Genomic DNA, 18169 nt, shown 5'->3' on the forward strand with positions numbered 1-18169 from the left:
CCCCCAGTCAGTCAGTCTAACAGCCCCCCCAGTAACAGCCCCCCAGTCAGTCTAACAGCCCCCCAGTCAGTCTAACAGCCCCCAGTCAGTCAGTCTAACAGCCCCCCAGTCAGTCAGTCTAACAGTCAGTCAGTCTAGCCCCCCCAGTCAGTCTAACCCCCCAGTCAGTCTAACAGCCCCCCCCAGTCAGTCTAACAGCCCCCAGTTAGTCAGTCAGTCAGTCTAACAGCCCCCCCAGTCAGTCAGTCTAACAGCCCCCCCAGTCAGTTAGTCAGTCTAACAGCCCCCCAGTCAGTCAGTCTAACAGCCCCCCCCCCAGTCAGTCTAACAGCCCCCAGTTAGTCAGTCCAGTCAGTCAGTCAGTAACAGCCCCCCAGTCAGTCCAGTCAGTCTAACAGCCCCCCCCAGTCAGTCAGTCTAACAGCCCCCAGTCAGTCTAACAGCCCCCCCCAGTCAGTCAGTCAGTCTAACAGCCCCCCAGTCAGTCTAACAGCCCCCCCCAGTCAGTCTAACAGCCCCCCAGTCAGTCAGTCAGTCAGTCTAACAGCCCCCCAGTCAGTCAGTCAGTCTAACAGCCCCCCAGTCAGTCTAACAGCCCCCCAGTCAGTCAGTCTAACAGCCAGTCAGTCAGTCAAACAGCCCCCACAGAGTAGTCAGTCAGTAACAGCCCCCCCCAGTCAGTCAGTCTAACAGCCCCCAGTCCAGTCAGTCAGTCTAACAGCCCCCCAGTCAGTCAGTCTAACAGCCCTCCAGTCAGTCAGTAGCCCTCCACAGAGTAGTCAGTCAGTCATTGAGCAGAAAGGTGTCTGACTCACATCACCTGAGGAGGAATTGATGTAAAATTCCCTCTGACCACCTAACGCTCAATAACAACATGGACACAAAAACCGTTTTACAAACAGGAGCTATTGCATCCAAGCACATCATTGTTGTTTGAAAGACAGAGATTACTAACAGTGGTAAAGTAATGTACATCACATGTACGTGTTGTGGTTAGAGTGTTGGACTAGTAACCGAAAGGTTGAAAAATTCTTGTTGTTCAGATGTTCGGAGACATGTGTCGAGGACATGGATCACTGAACTGTAAGTAACGACGTAGAGACTACTGCCACTGAGACACACTTCCAACAGACCGACAACTTAGCCTCCAGAGTCCAGGTTCGGCTGGCAGGACCAACAGGAGAGAGCTACCAGCCAACTAGCCTCCCAGAAAAACACTGGACCTTGAAGCTGTTTATTTCCAGCTGTGGAGATCTGCCGTCTCACAGCTCCGTGTCGTTCTTCTGGGTCCGGTCATCTGGCCGTAGTACCGGGTCCAATCCAAGAGCCAACGCCGTTTAGATCCCTCAAAGGCATCTACATTAGTTGGATAACATGGTAATAGAGCTCTTTGACCAGCCAGGCAGTCTTCAACACCATAGTACTCTCCAAACTCATCATTAAGCTTGAGAGCCTGGGTCTCGACCCCGCCCTGTGCAATTGGGTCCTGGACTTTGACGGGCCGTCCCCAGGTGGCGAGGGTAGGAAACAACATCTCCACCCAGCTGATCCTCAACACTGGGGCCCCACAAAGTGCGTGCTCAGCCCATCCTGTACTCTTGTTGGTATAATTTAATTATTCCAATGCTTTCATTAATTGAATTCACTTAGTCTATTTTATGATAATTTGTAAGATTCCTATTTGCATAAAATAGACGGAGATCAGTCTTATAAAATAGATAATAGTATTTATTCTCGGGCTGCCATGTAACCACGGACAACAGTTTATAGACAAAATATGACGTCACAGGTCATAAAGTATTCTTTCTCCCAACAGTTCAAAAGTTAATTCGAGAACTTAAGGTTTTTCATCCATCTCCCTTCAGCAGACAGCTGGAAAAAACTAAGAAAACACACTGTCTTATCTGAACAGTTCCTGCTAATGGAAAACCTAAGAAAACACACTGTCTTATCTGAACATTTCCCAGCTAATGGAAAACCTAAGAAAACACACTGTCTTATCTGAACAGTTCCTGCTAATGGAAAACCTAAGAAAACACACTGTCTTATCTGAACAGTTCCTGCTAATGGAAAACCTAAGAAAACACACTGTCTTATCTGAACATTCCAGCTAATGGAAAACCTAAGAAAACACACTGTCTTATCTGAACAGTTCCTGCTAATGGAAAACCTAAGAAAACACACTGTCTTATCTGAACATTCCAGCTAATGGAAAACCTAAGACAACACACTGTCTTATCTGAACATTCCAGCTAATGGAAAACCTAAGAAAACACACTGTCTTATCTGAACATTCCAGCTAATGGAAAACCTAAGAAAACACACTGTCTTATCTGAACAGTTCCTGCTAATGGAAAACCTAAGAAAACACACTGTCTTATCTGAACATTCCAGCTAATGGAAAACCTAAGAAAACACACTGTCTTATCTGAACAGTTCCTGCTAATGGAAAACCTAAGAAAACACACTGTCTTATCTGAACATTCCTGCTAATGGAAAACCTAAGAAAACACACTGTCTTATCTGAACATTTCAGCTAATGGAAAACCTAAGAAAACACACTGTCTTATCTGAACAGTCCCAGCTAATGGAAAACCTAAGAAAACACACTGTCTTATCTGAACATTTCCTGCTAATGGAAAACCTAAGAAAACACACTGTCTTATCTGAACAGTTCCAGTGCTAAGTTGAGTCGGTTCAACCACAGGTTAATTACCCTTTCTGCTTACTTAAAAAAAAACACTTCCAATCTTCTCCAACCTGGCTGGAATGGTATTTATTTAATGTAATTACCCCCCTGTTTCAGGCTCCACAATCCCTCACTTATGAATTCATATTGTTAATCAGATATAATAAAACAGAGTATAAGTTTACTTAGTAAAAAAAAAACGACTCCGTAAAAGAGGAAACGAGGCGGTCTTCTGGTCAGACTCCGGAGACGGGCACATCCATAGCATTCTTCTCGACTCCATTTTGCTGATCCCTTCCTACAGACAGAAACTAAAACAAGAAGCTCCCATGCTGAGGTCTGTCCAACGCTGGTCCGACCAAGCTGACTCCACACTCCAAGACTGCTTCCATCATGTGGACTGGGATATGTTTCGTATTGCGTCAGACTACAACATTGACGAATACGCTGATTCGGTGTGCGAGTTCATTAGAACGTGCGTTGAAGATGTCGTTCCCATAGCAACGATTAAAACATTCCCAAACCAGAAACCGTGGATTGATGGCAGCATTCGCGTGAAACTGAAAGCGAGAACCACTGCTTTTAATCAGGGCAAGGTGTCTGGTAACATGACTGAATACAAACAGTGCAGCTATTCCCTCCGCAAGGCAATCAAATAAGTGTCAGTATAGAGACAAAGTAGAATCTCAATTCAACGGCTCAGACACAAGAGGTATGTGGCAGGGTCTACAGTCAATCACGGTCTACAAAAAGAAAACCAGCCCAGTCACGGACCAGGATGTCTTGCTCCCAGGCAGACTAAATAACTTTTGCCCGCTTTGAGGACATTACAGTGCCACTGACACGGCCTGCAACGAAAACATGTGGACTCTCCTTCACTGCAGCCGAGTGAGTAAAACATTTAAACGTGTTAACCCTCGTAAGGCTGCAAGCCCAGGCGGCATCCCAGCCGCCCCTCAGAGCATGCACAGACCAGCTGGCTGGTGTGTTACCGGACATATTCAATCAATCCCTATCTCAGTCTGCTGTTCCCACATGCTTCAAGAGGGCCACCATTGTTCCTGTTCCCAAGAAAGCTAAGGTAACTGAGCTAACGACTACCGCCCGTAGCACTCACTTCCGTCATCATGAAGTGCTTTGAGAGACTAGTCAAGGACCATATCACCTCCACCCTACCTGACACCCTAGACCCACTCCAATTTGCTTACCGCCCAAATAGGTCCACAGACGATGCAATCTCAGCCACACTGCACACTGCCCTAACCCATCTGGACAAGAGGAATACCTATGTGAGAATGCTGTTCATCGACTACAGCTCGGCATTTAACACCATAGTACCCTCCAAACTTCGTCATCAAGCTCGAGACCCTGGGTCTCGACCCCGCCCGTGCAACTGGGTACTGGACTTCCTGATGGGCCGCCCCCAGGTGGCGAGGTAGGCAACAACATCTCCACCCCGCTGATCCTCAACACTGGGGCCCCACAAAGGGTGCGTTCTGAGCCCTCTCCTGTACTCCCTGTTCACCCACGACTGCGCGGCCACGCACGCCTCAACTCAATCGTCAAGTTTTCGGACGACACAACAGAGGTAGGCTTGATTACCAACAACGACGAGACGGCCTACAGGGAGGTTGTGTGGTGTCAGGAAAATAACCTCACACTCCAACGTCAACAAAACTAAGGAGATGATTGTGGACTTCAGGAAACAGCAGAGGGAACACCCCCTATCCACATCGATGGAACAGTAGTGGAGAGAGTAGCAAGTTTTAAGTTCCTCGGCATACACTTCACAGACAAACTGAATTGGTCCACTCACACAGACAGCACTCACAAACTTCTACAGATGCACAAGAGAGCATCCTGGCGGGCTGTATCACCGCCTGGTACGGCAACTGCTCCGCCCTCAACCGCAAGGCTCTCCAGAGGGTAGTGAGGTCTGCACAACGCATCACCGGGGGCAAACTACCTGCCCTCCAGGACACCTACACCACCCGATGTTACAGGAAGGCCATAAAGATCATCAAGGACATCAACCACCGAGCCACTGCCTGTTCACCCCGCTATCATCCAGAAGGCGAGGTCAGTACAGGTGCATCAAAGCTGGGACCGAGAGACTGAAAAACAGCTTCTATCTCAAGGCCATCAGACTGTTAAACAGCCATCACTAATTTGATGTGATGTGTGTGTGTGTTATACCATGTATACTAGCTGGTCTCTCTCCTGTGGTCTTCTCAGCCAGAGCTACGATAGAGGACAGGTAGTGATGGGCTCTCATCTCCTTCTCTATTGAGTCATCAACTTGTTGCTTCAACAAGCCGATACGCCTCTGGGCCTTCCTGTGAGAGAGGGAGAGTGAGACAGAGAGCGAGAGAGAGAGAGAGTGAGAGAGAGACAGAGAGAGACAGAGAGACAGAGAGACAGAGAGAGAGAGAGAGAGAGAGAGAGACAGAGAGAGAGAGAGAGAGAGAGAGAGAGAGAAAAGAGAGACAGAGAGAGACAGAGAGAGACAGAGAGAGAGGAGAGGGTGGGGAAGGTAGAGAGAGAGAGAGAGAGAGAGACAGAGGGAGGGAGAGGAGAGGGCGAGAGAGAGAAGAGGGAGAGAGAGATAGAGAAAGAGGGAGAGGAGGGTGGGGAAGGTAGAGAGAGAGAGGAGGATGGGGAAGGTAGAAATCGAGAGAGAGCGAGAGAGAGGGGAAGGTAGATATCGAGAGAGAGAGGAGCGAGCGAGAGATTGAAGGTAGATATCGAGAGAGAGAGAGGAGGGAAGGGGGAGGTAGAGAGAGAGAGAGAGAGAGAGAGAGAGAGAGAGAGAGAGAGAGAGAGAGACAGAGAGAGACAGAGAGAGAGGGAGGGTGGGCAAGGTAGAGAGAGAGAGAGAGAGAGGAGACAGAGAGGGAGAGGGAGAGAGAGAGAGAGAGAGAGGGGAGGGGAGAGGAGGGTGGGGAAGGTAGAGAGAGAGAGAGAGAGAGATAGAGAGAGAGGGAGGGAGAGAGGAGGTGGGGAAGGTAGAGAGAGAGAGAGAGAGAGAGAGGGGAAAGGTAGAAATCGAGAGAGAGAGCGAGAGAGGGGAAGGTAGATATCGAGAGAGCGAAGGTTGAAGGTAGATATTGAGAGAGAGAGAGGGAGGGAAGGGGAGAGGTAGAGAGAGAGAGAGAGAGAGAGAGAGAGGAAGGAGGGAAGGTAGATACAGTGAGAGACAGGCAGTGGGCATTGTGTTGATCACAGGAACACATTTCTAACACCTTGCAGAGAGATTGCCACATTGAGATTGAGGGCTGTTTTTTCCCCATACAAGGAGCTAACAGCTGTTCCTCAAAGAGTCTCCAGATACATACAGGAACTACTGTCTGTTACCGCATCACAACTGGCACCCTGTTCCCTATATAGTATACTACTTTAGACCAGAGCCTATTCCCTATATATAGTATACTACTTTAGACCAGAGCCCTATTCCCTATATATAGTATACTGCTTTAGACCAGAGGCCTGTTCCCTATATATAGTATACTGCTTTAGACCAGAGCCCTATTCCCTATATATAGTATACTGCTTTAGACCACAGGCCTGTTCCCTATATAGTATACTGCTTTAGACCAGAGCCCTGTTCCCTATATAGTGGTACTACTATAGACCAGAGCCCTATTCCTATATAGTGGTACTACTATAGACCACAGCCCTGTTCCCTATATAGTGGTACTACTATAGACCAGAGCCCTATTCCCTATATAGTATAATACTTTAGACCAGAGCCCTATTCCCTATATAGTGGTACTACTATAGACCACAGCCCTGTTCCCTATATAGTATACTACTTTAGACCACAGCCCTGTTCCCTATATAGTATAATACTTTAGACCAGAGCACTATTCCCTATATAGTATACTACTATAGACCAGAGCCCTATTCCCTATATAGTGGTACTACTATAGACCACAGCCCTGTTCCCTATATGAGTGGTACTACTATGAATGACTTCCTATTCCTATATAGTATACTACTTTAGACCAGAGCCCTATTCCCTATATAGTGGTACAACTATAGACCAGAGCCCTATTCCCTATATAGTATACTTTAGACCACAGGCCTATTCCCTATATACTATAGACCAGAGCCCTATTCCCTATATAGTATACTGCTTTAGACCAGAGCCCTATTCCCTATATAGTATACTGCTTTAGACCAGAGCCCTATTCCCTATATAGTATACTACTATACACAGCCCTGTTCCCTATATAGTATACTGCTTTAGACCACAGACCTGTTCCCTATATAGTATAATACTTTAGACCTATTCCCTATATAGTATACTACTTTAGACCAGAGCCCTATTCCCTATATAGTGGTACTACTATAGACCACAGCCCTGTTCCCTATATAGTATAATACTTTAGACCAGAGCACTATTCCCTATATAGTATACCCCAGAGCCCTATTCCCTATATAGTGGTACTACTATAGACCAGAGCCCTATTCCCTATATAGTATACTACTATAGACCACAGCCCTGTTCCCTATATAGTATACTACTTTAGACCAGAGCCCTATTCCCTATATAGTGGTACTACTATAGACCAGAGCCCTATTCCCTATATAGTATACTACTTTAGACCACAGCCCTGTTCCCTATATAGTATAATACTTTAGACCAGAGCACTATTCCCTATATAGTATACTACTTTAGACCACAGCCCTATTCCCTATATAGTGGTACTACTATAGACCAGAGTCCTATTCCTATACTAGTGGTACTACTATAGACCAGAGCCCTATTCCCTATATAGTACTACTATAGACCAGAGCCCTATTCCTATATAGTGGTACTACTATAGACCACAGCCCTGTTCCCTATATAGTGGTACTACTATAGACCAGAGCCCTATTCCCTATATAGTGGTACTACTATAGACCAGAGCCCTATTCCCTATATAGTATACTACTTTAGACCAGAGCCCTATTCCCTATATAGTGGTACAACTATAGACCAGAGCCCTATTCCCTATATAGTATACTACTTTAGACCAGAGGCCTATTCCATATATAGTATACTGCTTTAGACCAGAGCCCTATTCCCTATATAGTATACTGCTTTAGACCAGAGCCCTATTCCCTATATAGTGGTACTACTATAGACCACAGCCCTGTTCCCTATATAGTATAATACTTTAGACCAGAGCACTATTCCCTATATAGTATACTACTTTAGACCAGAGCCCTATTCCCTATATAGTGGTACTACTATAGACCACAGCCCTGTTCCCTATATAGTATACTACTTTAGACCACAGCCCTGTTCCCTATATAGTATAATACTTTAGACCAGAGCACTATTCCCTATATAGTATACTACTTTAGACCAGAGCCCTATTCCCTATATAGTGGTACTACTATAGACCACAGCCCTGTTCCCTATATAGTATAATACTTTAGACCAGAGCCCTATTCCCTATATAGTATACTGCTTTAGACCAGAGCCCTATTCCCTATATAGTATACTGCTTTAGACCAGAGCCCTATTCCCTATATATAGTGTACTGCTTTAGACCAGAGCCCTATTCCCTATATAGTATACTACTTTAGACCAGAGCCCTATTCCCTATATAGTGGTACTACTATAGACCAGAGCCCTATTCCCTATATAGTATACTGCTTTAGACCAGAGCCCTATTCCCTATATAGTATACTGCTTTAGACCAGAGCCCTATTCCCTATATATAGTGTACCACTTTAGACCAGAGCCCTATGGCACCCTATTCCCTATATAGTGCACCACTTTAGACCAGAGCCCAATAGCACCCTATTCCCTATATAGTGCACCACTTTAGACCAGAGCCCTATGGCACCCTATTCCCTATATAGTACACTACTATAGACCAGAGCCCTATGTATAGGTCTGTGTGGGGTGCATTTTCATGGTTCAGGGCCACTCAACCCCTCACAAGGCATGGTTCAGCCTCCAGACTCTTGATGTCAGCAGTGAGGTTAGAGGTCAGGGGTCAGGTCAGAGGTCAGGGTCTGAGTACCTGTTGGCATGTCGGGACACCTCCAGGTCAGCCTCCAGACTCTTGATGTCAGCAGTGAGGTTAGAGGTCAGGGGTCAGGGTCTGAGTACCTGTTGGTATGTCGGGACACCTCCAGGTCAGCCTCCAGACTCTTGATGTCAGCAGTGAGGTTAGAGGTCAGGGGTCAGGTCAGGGTCTGAGTACCTGTTGGTATGTCAGGACACCTCCAGGTCAGCCTCCAGACTCTTGATGTCAGCAGTGAGGTTAGAGGTCAGGGGTCAGGGTCTGAATACCTGTTGGTATGTCGGGACACCTCCAGGTCAGCCTCCAGACTCTTGATGTCAGCAGTGAGGTTAGAGGTCAGGGGTCAGGTCAGGGTCTGAGTACCTGTTGGTATGTCGGGACACCTCCAGGTCAGCCTCCAGACTCTTGATGTCCCAGTGAGGTTAGAGGTCAGGTCAGGGTCTGGGTACCTGTTGGTATGTTGGGACACCTCCAGGTCAGCTTCCAGACTCTTGATGTCAGCAGTGAGGTTAGAGGTCAGGGGTCAGGTCAGGGTCTGAGTACCTGTTGGTATGTCGGGACACCTCCAGGTCAGCCTCCAGACTCTAGATGTCAGCAGTGAGGTTAGAGGTCAGGGTCAGGTCAGGGTCTGAGTACCTGTTGGTATGTCGGGACACCTCCAGGTCAGCCTCCAGACTCTTGATGTCAGCAGTGAGGTTAGAGGTCAGGGGTCAGGGTCTGAGTACCTGTTGGCATGTCGGGACACCTCCAGGTCAGCCTCCAGACTCTTGATGTCAGCAGTGAGGTTAGGGGTTAGGGGTCAGGGTCTGAGTACCTGTTGGCATGTCGGGACACCTCCAGGTCAGCCTCCAGACTCTTGATGTCAGCAGTGAGGTTAGGGGTTAGGGGTCAGGGTCTGAGTACCTGTTGGCATGTCGGGACACCTCCAGGTCAGCCTCCAGACTCTTGATGTCAGCAGTGAGGTTAGAGGTCAGGGGTCAGGTCAGGGTCTGAGTACCTGTTGGCATGTCGGGACACCTCCAGGTCAGCCTCCAGACTCTTGATGTCAGCAGTGAGGTTAGGGGTTAGGGGTCAGGGTCTGAGTACCTGTTGGCATGTCGGGACACCTCCAGAGCCCTATTCCCTATATAGTATACTGCTTTAGACCAGAGCCCTATTCCCTATATATAGTGTACTGCTTTAGACCAGAGCCCTATTCCCTATATAGTATACTACTTTAGACCAGAGCCCTATTCCCTATATAGTGGTACTACTATAGACCAGAGCCCTATTCCCTATATAGTATACTGCTTTAGACCAGAGCCCTATTCCCTATATAGTATACTGCTTTAGACCAGAGCCCTATTCCCTATATATAGTGTACCACTTTAGACCAGAGCCCTATGGCACCCTATTCCCTATATAGTGCACCACTTTAGACCAGAGCCCAATAGCACCCTATTCCCTATATAGTGCACCACTTTAGACCAGAGCCCTATGGCACCCTATTCCCTATATAGTACACTACTATAGACCAGAGCCCTATGTATAGGTCTGTGTGGGGTGCATTTTCATGGTTCAGGGCCTCAACCCCTCACAAGGCATGGTTCAGCCTCAGACTCTTGATGTCAGCAGTGAGGTTAGAGGTCAGGGGTCAGGTCAGAGGTCAGGGTCTGAGTACCTGTTGGCATGTCGGGACACCTCCAGGTCAGCCTCCAGACTCTTGATGTCAGCAGTGAGGTTAGAGGTCAGGGGTCAGGGTCTGAGTACCTGTTGGTATGTCGGGACACCTCCAGGTCAGCCTCCAGACTCTTGATGTCAGCAGTGAGGTTAGAGGTCAGGGGTCAGGTCAGGGTCTGAGTACCTGTTGGTATGTCAGGACACCTCCAGGTCAGCCTCCAGACTCTTGATGTCAGCAGTGAGGTTAGAGGTCAGGGGTCAGGGTCTGAATACCTGTTGGTATGTCGGGACACCTCCAGGTCAGCCTCCAGACTCTTGATGTCAGCAGTGAGGTTAGAGGTCAGGGGTCAGGTCAGGGTCTGAGTACCTGTTGGTATGTCGGGACACCTCCAGGTCAGCCTCCAGACTCTTGATGTCCCAGTGAGGTTAGAGGTCAGGTCAGGGTCTGGGTACCTGTTGGTATGTTGGGACACCTCCAGGTCAGCCTCCAGACTCTTGATGTCAGCAGTGAGGTTAGAGGTCAGGGGTCAGGTCAGGGTCTGAGTACCTGTTGGTATGTCGGGACACCTCCAGGTCAGCCTCCAGACTCTAGATGTCAGCAGTGAGGTTAGAGGTCAGGGGTCAGGTCAGGGTCTGAGTACCTGTTGGTATGTCGGGACACCTCCAGGTCAGCCTCCAGACTCTTGATGTCAGCAGTGAGGTTAGAGGTCAGGGGTCAGGGTCTGAGTACCTGTTGGCATGTCGGGACACCTCCAGGTCAGCCTCCAGACTCTTGATGTCAGCAGTGAGGTTAGGGGTTAGGGGTCAGGGTCTGAGTACCTGTTGGCATGTCGGGACACCTCCAGGTCAGCCTCCAGACTCTTGATGTCAGCAGTGAGGTTAGGGGTTAGGGGTCAGGGTCTGAGTACCTGTTGGCATGTCGGGACACCTCCAGGTCAGCCTCCAGACTCTTGATGTCAGCAGTGAGGTTAGAGGTCAGGGGTCAGGTCAGGGTCTGAGTACCTGTTGGCATGTCGGGACACCTCCAGGTCAGCCTCCAGACTCTTGATGTCAGCAGTGAGGTTAGGGTTAGGGGTCAGGGTCTGAGTACCTGTTGGCATGTCGGGACACCTCCAGGTCAGCCTCCAGACTCTTGATGTCAGCAGTGAGGTTAGAGGTCAGGGGTCAGGGTCTGAGTACCTGTTGGCATGTCGGGACACCTCCAGGTCAGCCTCCAGACTCTTGATGTCAGCAGTGAGGTTAGAGGTCAGGGGTCAGGGTCTGAGTACCTGTTGGCATGTCGGGACACCTCCAGGTCAGCCTCCAGACTCTTGATGTCAGCAGTGAGGTTAGAGGTCAGGGGTCAGGGTCTGAGTACCTGTTGGCATGTCGGGACACCTCCAGGTCAGCCTCCAGACTCTTGATGTCAGCAGTGAGGTTGGTTTTGTCCAACAGCAGACTGTTCTTCTCTGTCTGTAGACTCGTCACTCTCTGCTGCAGCTCCTCCAGCTCAGTCTGCTGACGGCCTGAATCAGCCTCCAGTTGGCTTCGGGAGAGAACACACACACACACACACACACACACACATACACACACACACACACACACTTTATGATTGTAGTTAAAACATGGTGACTATCTACAGCTGTTCCTCATCTCATCCTATGACCCCGTCTGACCCTATGTCCCCGTCTGGACCTATGACCCCGTCTGACCCTATGTCCCCGTCTGATCCTATGAACCCGTCTGATCCTATGAACCCGTCTGACCCTATGACCCCGTCTGACCCTATGACCCCGTCTGACCCTATGTCCCCGTCTGACCCTATGTCCCCGTCTGATCCTATGAACCCGTCTGATCCTATGAACCCGTCTGACCCTATGACCCCGTCTGACCCTATGACCCCGTCTGACCCTATGTCCCCGTCTGACCCTATGTCCCCGTCTGATCCTATGAACCCGTCTGACCCTATGACCCCGTCTGGACCTATGACCCCGTCTGATCCTCTGACTCCGTCTGACCCTATGTCCCCGTCTGATCCTATGAACCCGTCTGACCCTATGACCCCGTCTGATCCTCTGACTCCGTCTGACCCTATGACCCCGTCTGGACCAATGACCCCGTCTGACGTAAAGCTCTACAAACACTGGTGTTCATCCCAGTGTATTATAACTAGCTACCGTTTGAGTTTGGTGGTGATGGCGTGGTGTTCATCCCAGTGTATTATAACTAGCTACCGTTTGAGTTTGGTGGTGATGGCGTGGTGTTCATCCCAGTGTATTATAACTAGCTACCGTTTGAGTTTGGTGGTGATGGCGTGGTGTTCGTCCCAGTGTATTATAACTAGCTACCGTTTGAGTTTGGTGGCGATGGCGTGGTGTTCGTCCCAGTGTATTATAACCGTTTGAGTTTGGTGGTGATGGCGTGGTGTTCGTCCTAGTGTATTATAACCGTTTGAGTTTGGTGGTGATGGCGTGGTGTTCGTCCCAGTGTATTATAACCGTTTGAGTTTGGTGGTGATGGCGTGGTGTTCATCCCAGTGTATTATAACTAGCTACCGTTTGAGTTTGGTGGTGATGGCGTGGTGTTCGTCCCAGTGTATTATAACCGTTTGAGTTTGGTGGTGATGGCGTGGTGTTCGTCCCAGTGTATTATAACTAGCTACCGTTTGAGTTTGGTGGTGATGGCGTGGTGTTCGTCCCAGTGTATTATAACTAGCTACCGTTTGAGTTTGGTGGTGATGGCGTGGTGTTCGTCCCAGTGTATTATAACCGTTTGAGTTTGGTGGTGATGGCGTGGTGTTCATCCCAGTGTATTATAACTAGCTACCGTTTGAGTTTGGTGGTGATGGCGTGGTGTTCATCCCAGTGTATTATAACTAGCTACCGTTTGAGTTTGGTGGTGATGGCGTGGTGTTCATCCCAGTGTATTATAACTAGCTACCGTTTGAGTTTGGTGGTGATGGCGTCGTGTTCGTCCTAGTGTATTATAACCGTTTGAGTTTGGTGGTGATGGCGTGGTGTTCGTCCCAGTGTATTATAACCGTTTGAGTTTGGTGGTGATGGCGTGGTGTTCATCCCAGTGTATTATAACTAGCTACCGTTTGAGTTTGGTGGCGATGGCGTGGTGTTCGTCCCAGTGTATTATAACCGTTTGAGTTTGGTGGTGATGGCGTGGTGTTCGTCCCAGTGTATTATAACTAGCTACCGTTTGAGTTTGGTGGCGATGGCGTGGTGTTCGTCCCAGTGTATTATAACCGTTTGAGTTTGGTGGTGATGGCGTGGTGTTCGTCCCAGTGTATTATAACCGTTTGAGTTTGGTGGTGATGGCGTGGTGTTCGTCCCAGTGTATTATAACCATTTGAGTTTGGTGGTGATGGCGTGGTGTTCGTCCCAGTGTATTATAACCATTTGAGTTTGGTGGTGATGGCGTGGTGTTCGTCCCAGTGTATTATAACCGTTTGAGTTTGGTGGTGATGGCGTGGTGTTCGTCCCAGTGTATTATAACCATTTGAGTTTGGTGGTGATGGCGTGGTGTTCGTCCCAGTGTATTATAACCATTTGAGTTTGGTGGTGATGGCGTGGTGTTCGTCCCAGTGTATTATAACTAGCTACCCTTTGAGTTTGGTGGTGATGGCGTGGTGTTCGTCCCAGTGTATTATAACCATTTGAGTTTGGTGGTGATGGCGTGGTGTTCGTCCCAGTGTATTATAACCGTTTGAGTTTGGTGGTGATGGCGTGGTGTTCGTCCCAGTGTATTATAACCGTTTGAGTTTGGTGGTGATGGCGTGGTGTTCATCCCAGTGTATTATAATTAGCTACCGTTTGAGTTTGGTGGTGATGGCGTGGTGTTCGTCCCAGTGTATTATAACTAGCTACCGTTTGAATTTGGTGGTGATGGCGTGGTGTTCGTCCCAGTGTATTATAACTAGCTACCGTTTGAGTTTGGTGGCGATGGCGTGGTGTTCGTCCCAGCTGACTGCATTCTCCAGACTGCACCGTGCCTGCAGGTGTTCTGTCTGCAGTGTGTGGAGCTCTCTCCTCGTTACCTCCAGCTCACCCTCCAGTCTCTGCTTCTCTGCCTCCAGCAACATCAACTGCTTACACACCTTAGAGACTGGAGAGGAGGGAGGAGAGGGGAAGAGAGGAGTGAGGGGGGAGTGAGGGAGGAGGGGGGAGAGAGGAAGGGGGGAGGAACAGTTCATGGAGATAACTTTCAACTCTGAACATTTCTGCCCCACACCTCCAGCACGGTGAAGACTTCTACCATTCAACTCTAGCAGTGTGAAAACTTCTACCATTCACCTCCAGCAGAGTGAAGACTTCTACCATGCACCTCCAGCAGTGTGAAGACTTCTACCATGCACCTCCAGCAGGGTCAAGACTTCTACCATGCACCTCCAGCAGGGTGAAGACTTCTACCAGACACCTCCAGCAGGGTGAAGACTTCTACCAGACACCTCCAGCAGGGTGAAGACTTCTATCAGACACCTCCAGCAGGGTGAAGACTTCTACCAGACACCTCCAGCAGGGTGAAGACTTCTACCAGACACCTCCAGCAGGGTGAAGACTTCTACCATGCACCTCCAGCAGGGTCAAGACTTCTACCAGACACCTCCAGCAGTGTGAAGACTTCTACCAGACACCTCCAGCAGTGTGAAGACTTCTACCAGACACCTCCAGCAGGGTGAAGACTTCTACCATTCAACTCCAGCAGTGTGAAGACTTCTAACATTCACCTCCAGCAGGGTGAAGACTTCTACCAGACACCTCCAGCAGGGTGAAGACTTCTACCAGACACCTCCAGCAGAGAGTTCATGGAGATAACTTTCAACTCTGAAGATTTCTAACAGATACCTCCAGCAGGGTGACTTCTACCAGACACCTCCAGCAGGGTGAAGACTTCTACCAGACACCTCCAGCAGGGTGAAGACTTCTACCATGCACCTCCAGCAGGGTCAAGACTTCTACCAGACACCTCCAGCAGGGTGAAGACTTCTACCAGACACCTCCAGCAGAGAGTTCATGGAGATAACTTTCAACTCTGAAGATTTCTAACAGACACCTCCAGCAGGGTGAAGACTTCTACCAGACACCTCCAGCAGGGTGAAGACTTCTACCATTCACCTCCAGCAGGGTGAAGACTTCTACCAGACACCTCCAGCAGGGTGAAGACTTCTACCAGACACCTCCAGCAGGGTGAAGACTTCTACCAGACACCTCCAGCAGGGTGAAGACTTCTACCAGACACCTCCAGCAGTGTGAAGACTTCTACCAGACACCTCCAGCAGGGTGAAGACTTCTACCATTCAACTCCAGCAGTGTGAAGACTTCTAACATTCACCTCCAGCAGGGTGAAGACTTCTACCAGACACCTCCAGCAGGGTGAAGACTTCTACCAGACACCTCCAGCAGAGAGAGTTCATGGAGATAACTTTCAACTCTGAAGATTTCTAACAGATACCTCCAGCAGGGTGACTTCTACCAGACACCTCCAGCAGGGTGAAGACTTCTACCAGACACCTCCAGCAGGGTGAAGACTTCTACCATGCACCTCCAGCAGGGTCAAGACTTCTACCAGACACCTCCAGCAGGGTGAAGACTTCTACCAGACACCTCCAGCAGAGAGAGTTCATGGAGATAACTTTCAACTCTGAAGATTTCTAACAGACACCTCCAGCAGGGTGAAGACTTCTACCAGACACCTCCAGCAGGGTGAAGACTTCTACCATTCACCTCCAGCAGGGTGAAGACTTCTACCAGACACCTCCAGCAGGGTGAAGACTTCTACCAGACACCTCCAGCAGGGTGAAGACTTCTACCAGACACCTCCAGCAGGGTGAAGACTTCTACCAGACACCTCCAGCAGGGTGAAGACTTCTACCAGACACCTCCAGCAGGGTGAAGACTTCTACCATTCACCTCTATTAGGGTTTGATACAGTGTTAATATGAATGTGTAGAATGTAGAAACAGAATGTAACTAGTTTCCATAGTAGAATCTGAAAGAGGGAGGCTCAGGGGTGATTACTGGTGTCTGTCCCTCCCTACCCTCAGTCAAATGTCTCCCATGACTGTCCTTTGCCTTCGTATGCTGCACCTCCAGCTGCTCTATCAGGACCTGATTTTCCTGAAGTACCAGACGGGCCTGCTCCTGGAGATGCCTCCTGGGGAGGGGGGGGGAGAGGAGAGGAGAGGAGAGGGGAGATAGAAAAGTGTCAAGACAGTGTCTCCTCTCTTTCTCACACACACACACAAACAGACAGGGACAGATAGACAAAGACACAGGCAGTACTCACCACTCCTTGTGGCTGACTCCTCCTGACAGAGAGACAGTACTCACCACTCCTTGTGGCTGACTCCTCCAGACAGAGAGACAGTACTCACCACTCCTTGTGGCTGACTCCTCCTGACAGAGAGACAGTACTCACCACTCCTTGTGGCTGACTCCTCCAGACAGAGAGACAGTACTCACCACTCCTTGTGGCTGACTCCTCCAGACAGAGAGACAGTACTCACCACTCCTTGAGGCTGACTCCTCTAGACAGAGAGACAGTACTCAGCACTCCTTGTGGCTGACTCCTCTAGACAGAGAGACAGTACTCACCACTCCTTGTGGCTGACTCCTCCAGACAGAGAGACAGTACTCACCACTCCTTGTGGCTGACTCCTCTAGACACAGACAGTACTCACCACTCCTTGTGGCTGACTCCTCCAGACAGACAGACAGTACTCACCACTCCTTGTGGCTGACTCCTCCAGACAGAGAGACAGTACTCACCACTCCTTGTGGCTGACTCCTCCAGACAGAGAGACAGTACTCACCACTCCTTGTGGCTGACTCCTCCAGACAGAGACACGGACAGTACTCACCACTCCTTGTGGCTGACTCCTCCAGACAGAGAGACAGACAGTACTCACCACTCCTTGTGGCTGACTCCTCCAGACAGAGAGACAGTACTCACCACTCCTTGTGGCTGACTCCTCCTGACAGAGAGACGATACTCACCACTCCTTGTGGCTGACTCCTCCTGCCAGAGAGACAGACAGTACTCACCACTCCTTGTGGCTGACTCCTCTAGACAGAGAGACAGGCAGTACTCACCACTCCTTGTGGCTGACTCCTCCAGACAGAGACACAGGCAGTACTCACCACTCCTTGTGGCTGACTCCTCCAGACAGAGACACAGGCAGTACTCACCACTCCTTGTGGCTGACTCCTCCAGACAGAGACACAGGCAGTACTCACCACTCCTTGTGGCTGACTCCTCCAGACAGAGACACAGGCAGTACTCACCACTCCTTGTGGCTGACTCCTCCTGACAGAGAGACAGTACTCACCAATCCTTGTGGCTGACTCCTCCTGACAGAGAGACAGACAGTACTCACCACTCCTTGTGGCTGACTCCTCCAGACAGAGAGAGAGTACTCACCACTCCTTGTGGATGACTCGTCCTGACAGAGAGACAGTACTCACCACTCCTTGTGGCTGACTCCTCCTGACAGAGAGACAGTACTCACCACTCCTTGTGGCTGACTCCTCCTGACAGACAGACAGTACTCACCACTCCTTGTGGCTGACTCCTCCAGACAGAGAGACAGTACTCACCACTCCTTGTGGATGACTCCTCCAGACAGAGAGACAGTACTCACCACTCCTTGTGGCTGACTCCTCCAGACAGAGACACAGACAGTACTCACCACTCCTTGTGGCTGACTCCTCCTGACAGAGAGACAGTACTCACCACTCCTTGTGGCTGACTCCTCCAGACAGAGACAGTACTCACCACTCCTTGTGGCTGACTCCTCCAGACAGAGAGA

The 18169-nt window shown here is 49.4% G+C and overlaps 1 protein-coding gene across 1 annotated transcript in view; it reads right to left on the bottom strand.

The window, feature by feature from the left end:
* Window positions 1-11339: 11339 nt before the first annotated feature.
* The window catches only part of LOC135552379 (centrosomal protein of 89 kDa-like), a 65974-nt gene continuing 59144 nt past the window's right edge, over window positions 11340-18169 (bottom strand). The window contains exons 14-17 of the mRNA XM_064983958.1: window positions 16400-16515; window positions 14286-14466; window positions 11729-11896; window positions 11340-11502 (exon numbers count right to left, since the gene is read on the bottom strand). Of these exons, the coding sequence (XP_064840030.1) occupies window positions 11340-11502; window positions 11729-11896; window positions 14286-14466; window positions 16400-16515 (628 nt within the window). The remainder of the gene's footprint in view (window positions 11503-11728; window positions 11897-14285; window positions 14467-16399; window positions 16516-18169) is intronic.

This window comes from Oncorhynchus masou, chromosome 2, assembly GCF_036934945.1.
Source record: "Oncorhynchus masou masou isolate Uvic2021 chromosome 2, UVic_Omas_1.1, whole genome shotgun sequence".
In the NCBI taxonomy this organism is placed as follows: Eukaryota; Metazoa; Chordata; class Actinopteri; order Salmoniformes; family Salmonidae; genus Oncorhynchus; species Oncorhynchus masou.